Consider the following 22,063-nt stretch of genomic DNA (forward strand, 5'->3'; position numbering starts at 1 on the left):
CAGAGGGAATAATATCTGCTAGATTAACTGAGATACACGTTTTAAACTGTAAGTCATTTTAAACTCGGAGTGTATCGATCCGGGGTAGAATAGGTCTTCGGCAATCCATGCTTGCCGTAAAAGGCGACGATGCTTGTCGTAAGAGGCGCCTAACGGGATCGGGTGGTCAGGTTCGCTTGGTTGATGCATGTCATCTATCCCAATTGCATGATCGATAATCACTGGATTGTTTTGTTCCGACTCGATTTTTACGGACCTGCCGTCATATAGCTGGAATATTGCTGAGTGCGGCGTTAAACAACAAACAAACAAGGTAATACTCAAAGAGATGCAGTTCTTGGGTATGGGTATGCTGCTGAGAAGCCAAGGCTTATAATCAAGTTGAATTGGTATTGGAACAAACGATCATTCGAACCTGGGCCCCGTTCCACAAATCGATCTTAACTCCCATACTCTAACATTGGCTTACGACAATCATAGCACTAAGATCGCTTTGTAGACCGGACCCCTGGTACGCCTAAAGCGACGTATCTTAGCAGAGAAGTTTTGAGGGTTTAAGTCAAACAAGATTTTGCCTGCTTTCTGCCTTAGCAATTTCGGGTGACCCGATCCTGTTTGGGACGTGTAGCATGGTCATCCCTGTGTATCTATAGGCACCCACATCTTCAGAATTTTCCAAAAATGTTCGCAACGGATAGAAGTATCTGATTTCTGAGATGATACGTCTCTTTGTCGTGTATGTGAGGTATTGTATTCATGCTGGTGTTACAAGCCATGTAGACGTGATGACGGGGCGAGCGTGGAGATCTACTCACTCAGCTATTTAGTATCGTCTGGCATTGTTCGCGATGATTCTTCAGCTTATAACTCGGCGAGGAGGTATTTCACAAATGTGTCATTCGATGCCAAAATGAACAGCTGTATTGTCTGTGGTGAGTGAGTTGGGTGTACTCCGCTTTGAAGCGTGTTTTAGCTACATGGCGACGTTGTTCATTTGAGTGAGTGAGTTGGGTTTACCGCCGCTTTGATCAGTATTCTAGTTACGTCACGGCGTGTCGGCGTAAAGTAGGAGGGAAGCCCGAAGTGATGCAGGTCTCAGACGTTTAACACTTCCGTGTAACCCACGGGTATGGTGCTGACAAACCTAGAAACATAATTCGGGCGGATCGGGATTCGAACCGACGATGATATGTTTCTGGTGTGTCCAAGGGACGCAACTCTGCACCGCGGCTCCTCAGCCGAAAGGGCCACCCACTTGAGTTTCAACTTGATGTACGCTACATGGTTACATCGTCGTAAACGACATATCGAGATGATTGTTCGCATTAACGTGTTGTGTGTTTTACAATGACCATCAAGATTTGCAACTGGGATGAAACAATAAGAACCCTTCCAGCCAATAGTAAAGCTTTATATATAGTCTTGAACTCCCTACCCATGTATGTTCAAACCATTATCATCCTGATCATTGGACCATCGTTCACTCGATTTTTATTCTCAGCACTCTTGGGAGTATACCCAAGCTACCCAAACAGTCACATTAATAATCTCATTATTCCGGGTACCTGCTGGGTGAGAAGAGGCATATTCCATTATACCGGGTACTTGCTGGGTAAAAAGAGGCATATTTCATTATACCGGATACCTGCTGGGTGAAGAGAGGCTTACATCGGATACCTGCTTGTGAAAAGAGGCATATTTCATTATACCGTATACCTGCTGGGTGAAGAGAGGCATATTTCATTATACCGGGTACTTGCTGGGTGAAAAGAGGCATATTCCATTATACCGGATACCTGCTGGGTGAAAAGAGGCATATTCCATTATGCCGGGTTCCTGCTGGGTGAAAAGAGGCATATTTCATTATACCAGGTACCTCCTGGGTCAAAAGAAGCAAATTTCATTATACCGGATACCTGCCGGGTGAAAAGAGGCATATTTCATTATATCGGATACCTGCTGGGTGAAAAGAGGCATATTTCATTATACTGGGTACCTGCTGGGTGAAAAGAGGCATATTTCATTATATCGGGTACCTGCTGGGTGAAAAGAGGCATATTTCATTATACTGGGTACTTGCTGGGTGAAAAGAGGCATATTTCATTATACCAGGTACCTGATGGGTGAAAAGAGGCATATTTCATTATATCGGATACTTGCTGGGTGAAAAGAGGCATATTTCATTATACTGGGTACTTGCTGGGTGAAAAGAGGCATATTTCATTATACCGGGTACCTGCTGGGTGAAAAGAGGCATATTTCATTATACCAGGTACCTGCTGGGTGAAAAGAGGCATATTTCATTATACCAGGTACCTGCTTGGTGAAAAGAGGCATATTTCATTATACCGGATACCTGATGGGTGAAAAGAGGCATATTTCATTATACCGGGTACCTGCTGGGTGAAAAGAGGCATATTTCATTATACCGGATACCTGCTGGGTGAAGAGAGGCTTACATCGGATACCTGCTTGTCAAAAGAGGCATATTTCATTATACCGGATACTTGCTGGGTGAAAAGAGGCATATTTCATTATACCGGATACTTGCTGGGTGAAAAGAGGCATATTTCATTATACCAGGTACCTGCTGGGTGAAAAGAGGCATATTTCATTATACCGGGTACCTGATGGGTGAAAAGAGGCATATTCCATCAAAGTCATCTGCATCAGGGATCCGTCAAGATCCAGATTCGTCGTCGGAGGTGACTAGCGGGATCGGTGGTCAGGCTCGCTGACAGGATGCATGTCATCGTACCTCATTTGCGTATATCGATGCTCATGATATCAATCACTGTATTGTCTGGTCATAAAGTAACACAAATATTATGACGTACGGATAATTGTGAAATTTACTGTGCAAGTGAGAATCAACTTTTGAGGCAAGGGACTCAAATGGCTATCTAATGTCCAATCTCCATCACCCTTCCCTCGGGTAGATGTTGATTGTGAACTAATGACGTGTTGTGATTATACATACAGTAAACTACGGTTATAACGAACTCAAAGGGACTACTAATTTTAGTTCGTTATAACTGTAGTTCGTTATAAGCATATATACAGTATAACAACAGCAAATAGTCGGGACCAAAAAAGTAAGTTCGTTATATCCGTCAGTTCGTTATAAGCGTGTTCATTATAACCGTAGTTTACTGTAAAGTTGACATGTCTGTTTGACCGCTATTTCGGCCACAGTTTCCCATTTGAGTAACAATCTGATTTCAGTGGTCGGGTAATGGCAAGGTCATGGCTTTGTGTAGCCTCTCAGTGTTTGTGAGAGACAGTGACAATTGTAAACTCGATGAAATTGATATTGACAGTGTCACGAAATCAAACAAACTGAGCCTTTCGGGTGACAATACCCACTGCAATAAATCCACGGCCACCCAAACTGCAGTTTAATATTTTGTTGTAATTTCACACGAGCTGTGGTCACGAACGGATTCCAAATCTCATATTGTCATTCAAGTGACATCTTGAAGTCATTCTCATCCTAGTGCCGGGTCAGTGCACATGCGCAAGGCCATTCATCATTCGTGTCCGCGTGACTGCACATGCGCGGAGCCATATATCACATTATTTGACATGGACCGACTTCCCCGGCAGATGTGTTTGTCAGCCACTATGCACACGGACAATATATACGGAGATAACATGTTTCTAAACAACTCGTTAGTGTTTCACCAAGGCTCATTATAGATGATAGATTGTGACGAAGACTAGTCACCTCGGCGAGTTTCATTTTTAATGTCCCGACATTTTTGGGGAGATTGCATGAGATGAGACACGAAGAACAACATTAAAGTGCCAGGTTACCTTTTTAGAAAAAAAGAATACAAAAAACCTCCGTGAATGCTAAATGTCAATGGTTTACTCAAGGCAGAGACCATGAAACAATCTTTTTATGGTCTCTGTAGTAAAAATTATTATAAGAAAAATAACTCTTCCCCCTTGTGAAACACCGCAGTCATGCTTGACTATTTCTGAATAACTCAAACAGTCGTTGTGGCCACCTGATCCTCATTCTGACTGTATTAAGTGAGTGATTGAGTTGTGTTTAACGCCGCTTTCAACAGAATTCCAGTAATATCGCGGCGTGTCAGCTTAAAGTGGGAGGAAAGCCCGAAGTGATGCAGGTCTCAGACGTTTACCACTTCGGTGAAACCCACGAGTACGGGTATGGTGCTGAAAAACCTTGAAACATAATCGGGGCGAACCGGGATTAGAACCCACAATCATAGGTTTCTGGTGTCCCCAAGGGACGCAACTCTGTACAGCGAATCGCGCCGCCTTAGACGACTGGGCCCGTATTAAAGACACGTATTGGGAAGTGTTTTAGGACAGAACCTGACAGGGGCCACGTGCACAAAGCGATCTTAGCGCTAAGATTATTTTAAGCCTATGCTTAAGTATGGGAGTTACAATCATCTTAGCGCTAAGATTATCTTAAGCCTATGTTAAAGTATGGGAGTTACAATCATCTTAGCGCTAAGATCGCTTTGTGCAAGTGGGCCCGGGTGTGACATCGAGTAATCAAAACCAGATGATTGACCACGCTTATGTTGTATTGATGTTATAGTCGCTGAGGAGTAATGAGGTTGCGTAATCGTCCAAGAATCACTCCGTCGCGGCAAAGACACGGGTTGTATTCCTTCCTTGGTTACATAGCGTTCTTTAATGAAGAAGAAATAAATAGAGGAAAAGCATCATTTAATCAGATCAACTTTTAAATTAGTTGATAAGTTCGGGCAGACAGGTGTACGTCATACTCAATTTATGACCACACCTGACGTTTCCTGCAAAAATATCAGGAACTTAAAGCTAGCTAATGCCAATCATTGATAAAAATATATCTTCACAACGTTTTATAAGATGCAGTAGCTGCGGTTGGTATCTCGAGAAGGTCATTCGGGTTCGATTCTCGAGATGGTTCAGTGGAGTCCATTCTTACAAACAAACAATACTCTTCATTCTGAAATCGATATTTCTGAATATTGCTAGAAGCGGCGTACAATGATACTGATTCATTTACATGAAAACTGAGATAGCGCTCATAGGTGATGTGATGTGATTTGAGGTGATTTGAGGTGATTTGAGGTGAGGTGAGGTGAGGTGAGGTGAGGTGAGGTGAGGTGAGGTGAGGTGAGGTGATGTGATGTGATGTGATGTGATGTGATGTGATGTGATGTGATGTGATGTGATGTGAGGTGAGGTGAGGTGAGGTGAAACGTCGTGTCCAAGATTACTGCACTTGTATAGCGACGTGCTTGCACGTGTGTGTGTGTGTGTGTGTGTGTGTGTGTGTGTGTGTGTGTGTGTGTGTGTGTGTGTGTGTGTGTGTGTGTGTGTGTAGTGTGTAGCTGATTGTGCTAGTCCGGACTGATGCCGGTTGTATAGTGCTAGCACTCTGTGATACCATGCCGCAGTGTAACATGCATACCCAACTCAGACACAGTATACTGACTCCTTGCTGTAGCCCCTTAATAACGAGTGGGGGCGGCGGGGTAGCCTACTAGTGGTTAAAGCGTTCGCTCGTCACGCCGAAAACCCGGGTTCGATTCCCCACATGGGCACAATGTGTGAAGCCCATTTCTGGTGTCCCTCGCCGTGATATTGCTAGAATATTGCTAAAAGCGGCGTAAAACCATACTCACTCACTCACCAATGCCGAGTGCCAGACAGGGTAACAACAAGTGCCATCTTTTAAGTTAAACGAATTTTGGTATGACGCGGACGCCCTACCACTAGACCACGGAGGCGGTCCGAGATAGCGCTCTCAAGACACCTGTAGCTAGTCATACTTGTTTACACATGCATCTATATACACTGAACGTTGAGTGCTCCCTCAAAGGTACATACATGAACCCATGTCCATGCGTCATAAGATAAGCATTAAGCCGAATACCAGCAGATCCTACCAAATGTCAAAGTACAGATGGTACTCCAGTAGCTACGTGTTAGCTCAAAGCATCAATATTGTGGCAAACATTTTCCAGATGTAAGACAAAATAGACACCCAACGGGGTACGGATAAACGATTCAGCAGGGACGATAAGCATGATAAATATTATTTTTGACATTTGGGGATAATAATTGTTTAGTTTCCCAGGAGGAAGGAATTAATTTTCATGATGTAAATGTTTTTCTTCTAAATTGGCACTTGCCACGCAGCCATGCAATGAGTAACATGTGGTTGCCTGTACAATCGCAGGTCAGTGTCAGGTTGTTGATTGGTTATATATTTCAAAATTCGTTAGGGCGATGATAAAATACCAGTCGAACAGTTACATTGTTGTTATCCATTTCACTGGATTCAGGATTTTTTCGGTGACTCAAATAAAGGTAAATAACAGAGAAAAGACCATTTCCATAATCATAAGGGGCGGTCGGGTAGCCTAGTGGTTAAAGCGTTCGCTCGTCACGCCGAAGACCCGGGTTCGAATCCCGACATGGGTACAATGTGTGAAGCCCATTTCTGGTGTCCCCCGAAATGATATTGCTGGAATATTGCTAAAAGCGGCGTAAAATCAATCTCACTCACACACACAAACCAAAATCATAAGAAATGTCCGATTCCGTCTATATCATGAACATTTGTTTATGAATCACAAACACATGTAAAGGCAAGTAAAATAACACGGAAAAATATGCTACACGCCAAAATAGGGAATTGCATCGGACATCATTTTTGTCATTTATGCATCATATTTCTAAAAGTCCCTCACATGTCTACCATAAAACGTTTCGAAAGCTTTACCGAGGCCTTAAATGCAACACTGATCAAGCAACGTTTTAGCAAGGGTCGTATGATGTTGTTTGAAATCTTGGTAGAAAGAGCATGCCAACTCGCCAACAATCCTGATATCAGTGTATGCAAGTATATTTCTACACCAGACTGCCACGCCCTCTGACATTTACGTTGAAAAAGTCTTGATATGTAGATTATGGGGGAAGTGTAATATCATGTGTCTCACAAAATGCCAAGACTGAAGTGATAGTCTCTGCCAACTTGGCGATCTCACCCTCTACATGCCTACAGCACCATCCACAATTACCATCCACGCATGTTTCAAAAGTGAGAAGATGTCTTGGTTTTGACGACAGGTTGCACAGCAAGAGGTCGGGGTTTGGCTGTTGGGGTGTTTTTTTATGTGTACAAGTCGTCCTGTAAACATATGTATTGGGAATTGTTCGGATTATACTTTCGAAAGGGTCTGGGTTGGATGTTGGCCTTTTTCACAAGAACTAACTTGTTTCAGAACAAATTGAACAAATACGTTGAATTCGCCATACTTCTAACCCTTGTTAGATAGAGGCTTCAACTACTTTCGTTGGATGAAAGATTTACTGACAGTGGCGTACACATGTCTGACATCGACGATGCATGAATGTCAACTGACAATGCTGAGACATCAGGAGCAGTTAATTCTAATCATCATTTCCGGTTAAGATATAAGGTTAGGTAAAACATATGATAGTGCAAAAAAACCAAATACCCCAAAACAAAAAAATTAAAAAAACCCACAATACTTATCACGGGATGTCATAAAACCCACCCCCATCCAGACACAGCCCCATCACCCCTGCCCCGATCCCACCCCACCAGTATTAAATGGTCAGACTCTCATCTACACGTACTCTTTCTTTTGTCCTCAAGAACTCTTCGTTTTCCACAACGATACATTCACATACGTGAGAAGATGGTAGTATTGGTAGTTTGTTCTCCAGTGAAGGTTATATTCAGAACCTGCTGCCTAAATAGGACTGGCATATTACTGCCTACACCGTAGAACCAAAAAGTCACTCACTCATGTAAAGCACTTTTCTCCTATGTTTCCTTTAAGAAAACATAGAACGAGTGAATGTTAGAAAGCCACCTGTCTCATCAACTCCGCTCAGACCTGCTTAGTCGGACTATCTATCAATTCTTGATAGCCCGTCTGTGTAGGCCTTTTGATGGACACGGTGATCCATTTTACGTCAAGTATCCGTCCCAGAAGCATTTTAGTTTGGTTTTACTTACCTTTAGTCCTAGCTGACCTGAGTGTGAACTTTTGCTACATATTACCTACTGTCAAGGGGGATAGGTCTGGCACCTAGAATGGAGAAGGTCGGAGCCAAGGGTGATTAGAAGACTGCCCTGTTTGTATACAAGGCTGATTTAACTAAACTAGTTTTACGTCTGCTATACCAGAACATGAACTGGGCTGCAGTTTACTACTGTTTGCTGTGCAGAGATGTGTGGTCGAGGGTTCGAAACCTAGTTTAGCCCTGATTATGTTTCTCATATTATTTTTACCATAGCCGTGCTCGTCGGTTTCACCGAAGTGGTAAACGTCTCAGACCTGCATCACGTCGGGCTTTCCTCGCACATGAAGCTCACCGGCCGTGATATAACTGAAATACTGTTCAAGTGGCGTCAAACCAAGATTACTCACTCATTCACCAAACTTTATATAAACTATAAAGAAATTCGTATTTATTTTAAGATTTTTACCCACGTACCTATGTAGTCTAAGACGTCACAAATCCCAAGCAGAGGATTCGTGATTCGAATCCCAGATTATCCCAAAATATGATTCCTCACGGGCGTTAAATTCTTATCCTCCACTCAGTGAGTGAGTGAGTTTGGTTTTACACCTTATTTAGCAATATTCCAGCAATATCACGGCGGGGGACACCAGAAATGGGCTTCACACATTGTACCCATTTGGGGATTCAAACCCGGTCTTTGGCGTGACAGAGAACGCTTTACCCACTAGGCTCCCAAACCGTCCCAGCTCTCACATGCGTGTCTTATTGCGTTTCATATATCATTCGTCAACAACGAACGCTGTAAACAAAATCTTTGATAAAACATAAAATGCATCTGAGCATCGTTGCTTATATTCGTGAACATTAACGCTGTATAGGTCCTCCTTGGCGCACCCCACCTGCCCGCAGCTTGCATCCCAAGGGCTCTTGTTTATCATGTGTAAGCGCGGGAGTACGGATGATGATGGTTCGCGCCAGCAGCTCAGTATAGAGATGTTTGTAAGATAAGTAAAGGTTAACCTATGTCGTATCCGGATGTTTGCGATGAAACGGTGGAAGATAAACAAAAATAATCTACTCAAGATGTACAGAGTACTGAACACATTTGTGAGGGGAGGGGGAGCAGTGGTCTGCACATTCTACTACTACTACTACTACAGCTACTGCTTCTACAACTACTGCTACTATAGCTTATACTACTACTACTACTACTACTTCAACTACTAATGCTACTACTACTACTTCTACTATTTCTGTTACTACTGCTTCCACTACTGCTGCTACTATTTCTAATAATGATGCTACTACTACTTCTACTACTACTGCTAAAACTGCTTCTGCTACTGCTGCTACTCCTACCACCACTACTACTACTGTTCATCCTTTTGCTGCTGGTCCTTCTCCTCCTTCTTCTACTGCTACAAAACATATGACGTCATCGTTTCAGAGCTAGTCTTGACCCCGATCAATGTCCTTTTATTACATAATTATACCGGGGAACCGAACAGACCGACAGTCCTTCCATGGCGAAACTTAACATCCACACATACACAACACATGCACGTTTATACAGTATCGTTCACATGTCACGGTAAACACAACATCATCCGCATTTCATGGTTCATACAACTTCATCCACATGTCATGGTTCATACAACATCCTACACATGTCATGGTTCATACAACATCCTCCACATGTCATGGTTCATACAACATCCTACACATGTCATGGTTCATACAACATCCTACACATGTCATGGTTCATACAACATCCTACACATGTCATGGTTCATACAACATCCTACACATGTCATAGTTTATACAACATCCTACACATGTCATGGTTCATACAGCATCCTACACATGTCATGGTTCATACAACATCCTACACATATCATGGTTCATACAACATCATCCACATGTCATGGTTCATACAACATCCTACACATATCATGGTTCATACAACATCCTACACATGTCATGGTTCATACAACATCCTCCACATGTCATGGTTCATACAACATCCTCCACATGTCATGGTTCATACAACATCATCCACATGTCATGGTTCATACAACATCATCCACATGTCATGGTTCATACAACATCCTACACATGTCATGGTTCATACAACATCATCCACATGTCATGGTTTATACAACATCCTACACATATCATGGTTCATACAACATCCTACACATGTCATGGTTCATACAACATCCTACACATGTCATGGTTCATACAACATCATCCACATGTCATGGTTCATACAACATCCTACACATGTCATGGTTCATACAACATCCTACACATGTCATGGTTCATACAACATCCTACACATGTCATGGTTCATACAACATCCTACACATGTCATGGTTCATACAACATCCTACACATGTCATGGTTCATACAACATCCTACACATGTCATGGTTCATACAACATCCTACACATGTCATGGTTCATACAACATCCTACACATGTCATGGTTCATACAACATCCTACACATATCATGGTTCATACAACATCATCCACATGTCATGGTTCATACAACATCCTACACATATCATGGTTCATACAACATCCTACACATGTCATGGTTCATACAACATCATCCACATGTCATGGTTCATACAACATCATCCACATGTCATGGTTCATACAACATCCTACACATGTCATGGTTCATACAACATCCTCCACATGTCATGGTTCATACAACATCATCCACATGTCATGGTTCATACAACATCATCCACATGTCATGGTTCATACAACATCCTACACGTGGTTCATACAACATCATCCACATGACATGGACCATACAATGTCTTATACATGACTTGGTTCAGCTAACATCCTACACATGTCAAGTAACATCTTCTTTATTTTAGACCACCGGGCTCCTTGGCTCCAGATGTCATTATACGACACAGAGGCAAGCCTGTGTTGTACAGTCGAGGCCTGTACCGACTGTGCACCGACTCAACTCTCACTTAATGTTTTGTCTGTGGAATCACGGCGCCAGTATGACAGTCAGTGCTCCATGAGACGCACATTGGCGTCAAGTTAATTAAATATCTGCTATTTGAAGCGCCACTGAAAATCTATAATGAGAAAATGACGCTTTAAAGGGTTAGTGTCGAAGTCCCCATGGCGCTCGTTTGGCGACAGCTACGCACTAAGTGGAAGGTTTGCTGATGTGACAACACTAATGCACCACGATCATTTTGAAAATGAAATAATTGACCGACTTTTTGAAATTACGTCGAAGCCTACAACCCTCAATATTAAGCTAAACTTATCATAATGTCGAATTTACTATAACCGCAAACCAACTGCAAAAGAACTATACTCCCTCCAAGACATTCATTCCGTGACTTCTTCAAGACTTGCTGTGAAACAGAGTGCAGCAAACGTTAACGTATAAGTATTTGCATATGCCGTTACGTCACTAGCTCAAGCACGACAGTCGTAAAGCCAAGTACTGTATGTGTCCGGCATTGGCCTGAATGACTCCACTTCTGCCCATGGAACCAAGAAGCCAGAGGTTCACACCTTGTGGAATGGCAGCCCGTTCTTGTGGACCACCTGCTTCACGTGTAACGTTAGCGTCGTTTCTCACAGTATTATTGAACCTTAGTATGACCAATATTCACTTCATTAACTGACCGATTTGTGACAGCGATATGAGTCATAAGCGTGCCAAAGAAACCCTTGGAAATTTCCATGACTTGCACGTGAAAACGGCTTTTCAGTTACTCATGAAATCAAGTCATGCATGTGAGTGAGTGAGTGTGTATGGTTTTACGCCGCTTTTAGCAACATTCCAGCAATATCACGGATCAATATCAATATCAATGGTCAGCGATATTTTGTATGCCTAGTTTTGAATGCTGCGGTCTGTGTGTTTTTGTGCTGCTGTTTCCATGTTTTCGGGAGCATGCCCTCAGATTAATGATGCTGTTTCTTAGTTTTGGTTACGTTATCATTATTTATGTTACCGATTCCTTGACCATTGTAGTTTTCTGTTGTAATCTGTCAGTTTTCTGTGGAAGTCCTACTGTGTCCCCCCTGTGCAAGTCAAAATCCGTCCGAGGTTCTGTCGAACGCTATATCGAACCACGCTCGCATACTGTGTTCCTACCTATGCTGTTTTTCAACAGATTTATTTACAAATAACGTAAAATAGAAGATAAAATCGGAGATTAATGTTGCAATTTAAACCTTCAAACATTTGACATTTATTAATTTCAGAGCACCTTAAAGAATACCTTTGTACTGTCTTAGTGTCAAGCTAACCACCGAATTGCCACTTGACGAGGCGCTTAGATATTTCACTCGTCTCAATTTCCTCTTTAAGTGGGAACTCAATCCCCCATCTGTCGCCCCTCGGAGGTCAAGTGAAGCTGGACAATGTCCGTGATAGATTTATAGTCAAAGCACACACAGTTATTTCGACAGTTGGCCATTAACGCTAAACTTGACCATTGAAAACAAACAATTCAGATATTTAAACTTCAAGAGCTGTCCATTCGGCATTTCAGTTTGACCACAAGGTTAAGATGGCGATTAGATTTCTTATCGTAAATCAGTGACCCAAATCCAGTAAGTGTTTGTCGGTTTTGTCATCTGGTAGTTGTTTATTGTCTACAAGAAATGAAATCGCAACCACCAGGACTCACTTGCACAAAGCGATCTTAGCGCTAAGATGATCGTAACTCCCATACTTTAGCATAGGCTTACAATAGTCTTAGCGCTAAGATCGCTTTGTGCAAGTGGGCCCAGGAACAAAACACAGTCACCTGTTTCACACTCCATTTCTTCACGGAGTGAGTGGGTATGGTTTTACGCCGCTTTTAGCAATATTCCAGCAGTATCACGGCGGGGGACACTAATATGGGCTTCACATATTGTACCCATGTCGGGAATCGAACCCGGGTCTTCGGCGTGACCAGCGAACGCTTTAACCACTAGGCTACCTGACCGCCCAATATTTCTTCATGGAGATGTCGAAATATTCCTTATAGCCTTATAATGATGCGAGTTGCAATGCAAATGAGTAGCTTGGGTTTTGAGGTTTCACGCTGCAATATCGCAGCAGTGTCATGGCGAGGGACACGAAGTATATTGTACCCATGTGGGGATCTTTCGCACCACGAGCTAACAATTTCACCTTCAAGGTGAGGTGAAATGGAGTTTAACGTCGCGTACAAGATTATTGCACTTAATATAGCGACGAGCATGTACGTGTGTGTGTGTGCGTGCATGCGTGCGTGCGTGCGTGCGTGTGTGTGTGTGTGTGTGTGTGTGGCTGCGTGTACTAGACCGGACTGATACCGATTTATAGTGCAGGCTCACTGAGATACCATGCCGCAGTTTAACACGAATACCCCACTCAGACACAGCATACTGACTCCGAGCCAACCAGTCCTTGTTTTAGCCCCTTTATGCCAAGCACCAGAAAGGGTACCAACAAGTACCCCCTTTTAACGTCTATCGCATCGCATCGAAAGCTAACTCTTTCACCTCCAAGGCCCAACATGTTTTAGTAAAAGTCATCAGTACTAGCATGTTTATGACGGTGCTAGTTTGTATATCAAATTACAGCATCATCATACTGCTTCAAGAGTTTCTGAAAACTTGTAATAACAAAGTAAGTACGTAGCATCAAGACACGTGAATACCAACATTTTCAAACCTTTTCCACACTGTTAAATTTTAAGGCAAATTTTATTTGCCAAAGAAAATTTGATCATTTCAACAAGAAACATTGTCAAACGTTTTACTTGACTAACAATTGACGCTTTAGGAATTCGCCCTATTCTACATGTTTTATTTCTGATAAAATGACCTTCATATAGAATGGCATGGGTTCATGTTACTAATTTAGGGGGTTCTTGGGGACTTTCTAATACCCTCAACACATTAAGGGCTAGCCAGTAACGCTAGCCTTGCTCCAAGGCTGCACTGAAAGAAAAGTCCATGGATGTGTAGTAATTCTATCTCCTAACAGGCAAGTCTAGATGTGTGGACATCACAGTCTCTTACAACTTGTTCTTATTATTTACATAATCTAGAACATATGATTTAAGCTTATAATTATTACCTTAGAGAATTGTGCAAGTCTACAGTAACACGGAAGCAAGCTGTTCTGAGCTATACATACACTGACATAGACACTGATGGATAGACTGACATTTGGTCCCAGAAATAAAATTACTTATTAAAAATATATATCTACACAATAAAAAAATATAAATTCCAAATGGAGCCCAGAATAATCCTTTGTCTTGCCAATCGTTCTAGACTTGAGTTAGACTCCTTTTTCAATTTATTTACGAGGGCCCGGGAGATAGACGAACTGACGGCGGGATGTTAGACCTGAAGTTTGTAAACACGGGTAGCTCCAAGCGAGTTCAAAGCCCCGTAATCCTTTTTACAGTGGGAACTCCTTGCGTAATGTTTGCCGATTCGGCCAAACACAGCTGTCAGACCGCGATGGTTTGTTGACGCAGTCTCGGGCGCTAAGACGGGGCTAATACCCACCCACTGTGATCATCATGAAGCTTATCTGAACACTGCGAGTCAAGGCACGTGTGGACCAGCTGTCACGCTCGTGGTCATTGAAGTAATATTGAGTTCCCAAAAAGTTACGACTTTTGCCATTTACATATATTAGGCATGTATTAAACTTTTCTATTACTCCTCCAAGTTTGGTTTGCGGAATCTGGGTTCTAGAAAGGCATTCACCAATGAATCTGGATATCAAATTCCTTTAAACCGGACGTTACCGTTTCAATGAAATTTTGCAGATGTCCAGATCAAAGAATTGCTGTCATTGAGGCTGAAGGGGTCGTTGTCGGCACAGGTACAACAAATATGTACCCCAGGTTCGTTTCTGTATACAGAAATGTACCCTAGCCAAAATCAGAATACAGAAAGGTACCCTGTACCCAAAACGGCGGGCAAGTCCATATTCCTAAACCACAAACTGAAACCGGTTCATGTTATTCTGGTTCGCCTGATGTCGAGTGCAAGCAGGATAATGCTGTGCATCGTGGAATATTAGAGTAAAGTTACTGTGTTTGCTCGTTTTTGTATATAGCCTACTGGAATGGATCTCATCCAATAATATGACAGTATCGATCTGTTTCTCGAAAGGAGATGCCGAGAGAAAACTATACAAAGCGTGCTGCCATGTTTAAATTTTACCGCGGTTTGGCATTCAAGAAACCGGTTAATCGCATTGCGCAATACGGCCTGCGGCGGGATGGACTCATCCTAAGGTACCTAATCTGGTTTTGGCCATGGTACCTTTCTGTATAAAGAAACGTACCTTGGGTACATATCTGTAGTACCTGTGCCGACCACGACCCCTTCAGTGTTATTAAGTAATGTCCGTTGTATAAAGGTAGGCGTCTGAAGACTAACGATGACTGTAATAATAGCTTTCGCCGTATGAGCAAATTAAGTGCAGTGTTGAAGTACTTCTTTCTGCTCAAAGTTTGTTGGCTAAAATGTCATTAATTGATTGAAAGCACCACTCACGGTTAAGAAAACGGTGGAAATTAATTTCACAACCCAATGGGTTTCATATTGGCTCCATATGTGCAAGGTTAGACATCTTTTTAATCACCTGCTTAACGGCTTAAAAAAAATCTGATAACAAATGTCCTGGTAAAGTTAAAAAAAAATGAAAATGATTTTTGTGACACGTGAAACTTCGCTTCATTTTTTACATTTTTTAAAATATAAAATAAGTTTTCATTACGGAAATACATGAGTTTCGACAAGAAGAATAAACGGCCGTTGTAAGAAATAAATGATGAGCTTTGTGTGTGGGCCTGCAAACCAAGTATTAAAACACATCAAAATACCAAAATATAGTTTTTGTTCCATTGGGGAGTCCTGTATAACATGGTATACAACCGGAGCTACCAGGCTGTTCACATCTTTGTCTTTGTTGAGGATGCGACGGGAACGTCTTTGACTGCTCAGTGGGTGCAGGCACCCGTTCGTCAAAATATGACATCTGACATGTCTTTGTGTTTCAATGGTAGCACAGCCAGCTAGCCCGTGGGAATCTTCTAGCTGTAAGTGTAGTTCTTTTCTACAAGGGATGTCTATTCATAGGGGAGCGAGGGATCATTGCATCAACAATCTTGCAGCTATTCATTGGTACTGAAAATATGGGTACATGGTTACACTATATATAAAGTATAAAAGGTTTCTTCGATCATGGGATAATATGACCTGAATTTGGATACCAGGATTGTGGAAATATGCATATGTTATTCTAGCGCTCCTCAGCTGTTCACGTCTAGAACTGGACATTGAAAAGAATGTAAATGTATATTTGTAATAGAGGAGTTTATGGAGAGTAAGTGGCGGTGGACTTTCTAGTAGTCCCATCAGCGAGTGAGTGAGTGAGTGAGTGAGTTGGGTTTAACGCCGCTTTTAACAGTATTCCAGTTATATCACGGCGTGTCAGCTTAATGTGGGAGGAAAGTCCGAAGTGATGCAGGTCTCAGACGTTTACTACTTCGATGAAACCCACGAGCGCGGGTATGGCGCTGACAAACCTAGAAACATAATCGGGGCGAAGCGGGATTCGAATCAACAATCATAGGTTTCTGGCGTGCCCAAGGGACGCAACTCTGTACATCGAATTGCGGCGCCCTGGACGACTGGGCCATCCGTGCCCCCTAGTAGTCCCATCAACTGCCAGGACAATGACATGTAGCTGGACCTGCACAAGTCTCCAAGGCAATAATTATTAGTTTAAATCATTTCTTGTATATAAATAAGAACAGGTACTGTGCGTCTATCTAGACTTGCCTATTGTAAGGATAAGGGGCGGTCGGGTAGCCTAGTGGTTAAAGCGTTCGCTCGTCACGCCAAAGACCCGGGTTCGATTCCCGACATGGGTACAATGTGTGAAGCCCATTTCTGGTGTCCCCCGCCGTGATATTGCTGGAATATTGCTAAAAGCGGCGTAAAACCATACTCACTCACTCACTATTGTAAGGGTAGCATTATTATGCACCAATAGACTTACCATTCAGTACAGCCTTGACGCAAGGATACAGCCAACTCCTGATGTTAGGAGCGACTAAATATAGTTCGTTATATCCAAAGTGCGTCATTCCTATTGTCAGTATATCTAAAAGTATACATGGATTTGATTAAGCTATTCGATTTTTGTGTTTTAAACATTTATTTCACAAAACTTGTGAAACTGGATTAGTAAACAAGTAAACACTTATATTTACCGCACCAGATGTCATACAATGTCATCAATCATACTGTCCAGTCGGTTCGATCCCTGGCCACGTCATACCAAAACACGTTAAAAGATGGTACTTGTTGTTACTCTGCCTGGCGCTCTGCATTAAGGGGCTAAAACAAGGAGTGGTAGTCTCGGAGTCAGTATACTGTGTCTGAGTTGGGTATTCATGTTAAACTGCGGCATGGTATGTCAGTGGACTAGCACTATAAATCGGCATCAGTCCGGACTAGTACAAGCAGCAATAATCTTGGACGTTAGAATTCATCCACTTCCCTTCACTTGGTGCAGGGGCGGTCGGGTAGTCTAGTGGTTAAAGCGTTCGCTCGTCACGCCGAAGCCCGGGTTCGATTCCCGACATGGGTACAATGTGTGAAGCCCATTTCTGGTGTCCCCCGCGGCGTAAAATCACACTCACTCACTCACTCACTCACTTGGTGCAGTCAAAAGTGAATGATAAGGTAGTTATTTTGTATAAATTGAGCATTACAGCTTTGTTATGGCGGTCTGTAATAATTGGACCTTGAACACAGTCAGTCAGGTTACCTTATGTTCGCCGGTGCTCACAGACACGCTTCGTGGACTGTATGTACTTCAGCCATCGTGGCCTATGTTGCACCTTCGTAGCCGTTTCTCCGCAACTGTAGGGCTGTCAACGCAGGAGTGACAGTTGTCGTTGTGGAGGACGTAGAAGTAGCAGCCTGTTAAGTAACAAATGTTGTTGCTTAAGAAGAATACAACAATTCACAAACACAATTTGCCGACTTACAACCTTGCTTTCTTTTAATCCCTATCGCTGCTTACCCGAGTACCTATCTTGTCATTTGACTTCAAACTCCACACAACGCCATCGTTTTTATTACGAATCAGTGTCAACCTGGGAGTGTTTTTCATCTACACAGCACAATTACATTTCTAACTCCTGACGCTGTTGTCATTCCGACAAGCAAATTCTGAAGCGTAACGCTAACACATCTGGGCTTTTATTGCCTCGACCTTATCGCATTTGAAGACAGTCTCATTAGGTTGTTTGCTGCCTGGGTGACTGTAGAGATTAGGAGCACGGACGATCAGCTCTACTCTGCCAGGAAGCGTTTCATCTGAGGAGCACTCCCCGAACTCGCCCACAAAGATAGTTGTTTTTAATCGCATTTAATCTTTAATCGACTTTTGATAAAATACCGACAGTGCCGTTAAATTAAAGTAAATCAGTGTCTGTCTTGATGCGTGGGTTTAAAGATAGGATATAGATATAATTATTTCGGAAGGAGTCACTTGTGTATGTGTTAAACTGGTCTCGAAACAGTCCATGTTTCCCATATGAATTAAAAAAATGCGATATATAAGCCAATGAACAATTTTTACTCGATCCCGATGTGTTGCATAAAAGCCTCTGAAACAGAACTCTATTTTTTCACTTTTCTTTTAAAAATGTTGTAGTTTTAATTTTCCTTCCCTTTTTGATAATTTTGTTTTGTTATTTGAGACATTATTTAAATGTTGTTATAATAGCATGGGAACTTCCCCAGTCTATAGTGGTATATGCGTGCGTAGTTTACGTGTGCTGGCTCCCACACTTGTCACGCTATAATGAGGACTGTTTAGTCACATTGCGTTACCTTTGTCAGTCTAGCCCTGATTGTAGGAACCGTTGCTCATGCTTTCAATCACTGGTTTGTCTGGCCCGGATTCGATTATTCCCCTCCGCCGTGATGTAGCTGGAATAATAAACCTGACTAGCGATAGTCATTCGCTTACTGGCTCCACTAATACTGTCCAGTATTATAGTAGTAAATAACTTTTTCTACCACAACTCAAATGGTGACAAATTTTGTAAATTAATGACATTGTACAGAAACTATGAGAAGTTCATCTGTTCAATTATCATACAGTATACTACGGTTATAACGAACACGCTTATAACGAACTGACCGATATAACGAACTGATTTTGTAGTCCTGTCCATGTGTTGTATATATGCAGTATATATGCTTATAACGAACTACGGTTATAACGAACTAAAATAAGTGGTCCCATGGAGTTCGTAATAACCGTAGTTTACTGTAGTATGAAACTAAGAAAAAGTATGAATTTGTTACTATGTACTATAGGCCTTTGGCCTCATCAGTGCCATGAATAATGATTGATTGGTAGACTCCACTGTTCACATTTAAAGGCGGACAAGGCTCTGGCTAATAGGCTGTCCCTGCAAGTCCGACTCAAGTGACTCAGAACCTACATTTTGCATCTGTAGACTAGGGGTTTGTTATGCAAGTCAATTCAGCGGTTAAAGATTACACTTTTGATACAAATGACCAACTAGACCTAGACTGTAAATAGATTTCAAACGGAAGAACCTTTTTATGGTTATCCAGAACAATCGTTTACTATTTATCAGTGGTGATTGAGCTGAATATATCCCTTCAAAACACACTGGTCGTAATAGGTGAAATGGGGTTTAACGACGCGTTCAAGATGCGTGCTAGTCCACCGAGATACCGTGCCGCAGTTTGACATAAATACTCCACTCAGCCTCCGAGCTGATCCGTCCGTTGTATCCCCCTAATGCCGAGTGCAGGGTAACAACAGGTACCATCTTTTAACGTCAATTGGTATGACGCCGTCGGGGATCGAACCACCGACCTTTCTTTCTCCGGGCAGACACTCTATCCACAAGACCACAGGGCAGTTTGGTCGTAATAGAAAACCCACGCAGGCCGTAGAAACCCACGAGCACAGGTATTATACAGACAAACCAAACAAGCGGGCGAATCCGGGAGTTGCACCACGATAACTGAGCCCCGTGTCCCCTATTTGAATGAACCAATAATATTTCATGTTGGTATGTAACGTTCAAGTGACTGATACTTAACACGATCTGTATTTCCAGGTATATGCCAAGATGGGAGTGAGGCAAGTCCCACGACAGCCGAAGATGCATTCCTCCCCGACACCCCTCCTCCCACCCCCATTTACAAACAACGGAGGGGGAACGCCAGTAGGTCGTCATATGACCATGTGATACAGGAACCTCTCATGTAAGTAGGAGACCGTGTGTGAAAGGTGACCCTGTGACACAGGAATCTCTCATATAAGTGTAGGAGACAATGACATTGCGTTTTATCTTAGGATTCAGCAGGAACCAGAATGCAACGTCAAGTTGTATTAAAGTCTTTAATAGGCATTTTGAATGTGTATTCATATTCGTATCCACAATGTTGTATTAAAGTCTTTGATAGGCATTTTAAATATGTATTCATATTCGTATCCAACATGTTGTATTAGTCTTTGATAGGCATTTAGAATTTCTTATTCGTATCCAACATGTTGTATTAGTCTGATAGACATTTTGAATATGTATTCATGTTCGTATCCATCATTAGTCTTTGATAGGCATTTAGAATATGTATTCATATTCGTATCCACAATGTTGTATTAAAGTCTTTGAAACGCATTTTGAATATGTATTCATATTCGTAGCCAACATGTTGTATTAGTCTTTGATAGGCATTTAAAATATGTATTCATATTCGTATCCAACATGTTGTATTAACCTTTAATAGGCATTTAAAATATGTATTCATATTCGTTTCCATAATGTTGTATTAAAGTCTTTGATAGGCATTCAGAATATGTATTCTTATTCGTATCCATCATGTTGTATAAGTCTTTGATAGGCATTAATAAAATATGTATTCATATTCGTATCCACCATGTTGTATAAGTCTTTGATAGGCATTCAGAATATGTATTCATATTCGTATTCATCATGTTGTATTGCGTAAATTGAGTTCGGGCTACGGAGGTTTTACGTAATTGGAAAAGGAACACTATTTGCATTTTGACAATACGGATTTAGATTAAAGGGAATTGATTAGTAGAACAGATAGCGTGTACTAGAATCTTGTAATAATATACCAAAGTATTGTTACTGTGTTAAGTAAATCGAACCAAAGGTTGTATACCATTTTGGAATACTGGTGTATCGGAATTTAATGTCTGATTATTTTAATGTCATAAAACTAGAAGTGCATATTTGGTGTTCAGTTTGGTGTATATAACTCAAGCTTTATATATTTAGTAAAGTGTGGCTAAACAGTGTTTCTATCCATTGTGCGGGTCATTTAAAACCCGTCTAGTAAACGGTTTTCTTCAGGCCGGTCAATATGTTTTTGATTTTATTCAATAAAACAAAATCAGTTTTGGAGCTTTTTTGAAAACATTGTCCGGCTCTCAATCGAAGATCTCTGTCTAAACTATATCGGGATTGTTTCTAACGCGTTTTCTGCCAAAAGAAAGTAACGTAGTCCAAGCCTGGGGATATGCAATTTTTAAAATAGGTTTCTGATTGACATGGGTTCCCCATGGCCTTATTATACTAAATATACAATGCATCTGAACTACAACGGTTGAAATACATAGATTCCTTTCAATGTGCAGGTTTAATGTGAACTCTCTTTGTGTTGCAGTGACAGCCTGTTCGTCAACCTCAGCGCCCTGTATGCCATGTTTGTGATTGTGCTCGGTTTTGTCATACCGATCTCGGAGACTTTCACCACTGAACCTCGGGCCTATCTGTTTCAGGTAAAATCATGGTCACAGCGCACACGGTGTTCGTGTATGTTCCTTGGTCCCGTAAGATGGTGTGAGATACTTGTTACCTTGCGGGTGATAGTATCTATTTCCAGACTATTCCGTTTCAATAGCACTTGAACAGGCGACTTAATGGAAGACACACAT

General features: G+C 41.9%; 1 protein-coding gene across 1 annotated transcript in view; it reads left to right on the top strand.

Annotated features, from left to right (window-relative positions):
- The window catches only part of LOC139450346 (proton channel OtopLc-like), a 52,368-nt gene that overhangs the window by 21,965 nt on the left and 8,340 nt on the right, over positions 1–22,063 (top strand). Inside the window, exons 3-4 of the mRNA XM_071232027.1 lie at positions 20,214–20,361; positions 21,793–21,907. Coding sequence (XP_071088128.1) covers positions 20,214–20,361; positions 21,793–21,907 — 263 coding nt within the window. The remainder of the gene's footprint in view (positions 1–20,213; positions 20,362–21,792; positions 21,908–22,063) is intronic.

This window comes from Haliotis cracherodii, unplaced genomic scaffold (assembly GCF_022045235.1).
Source record: "Haliotis cracherodii isolate W230 unplaced genomic scaffold, xgHalCrac1.p SCAF_8, whole genome shotgun sequence".
Taxonomy (NCBI): domain Eukaryota; kingdom Metazoa; phylum Mollusca; class Gastropoda; order Lepetellida; family Haliotidae; genus Haliotis; species Haliotis cracherodii.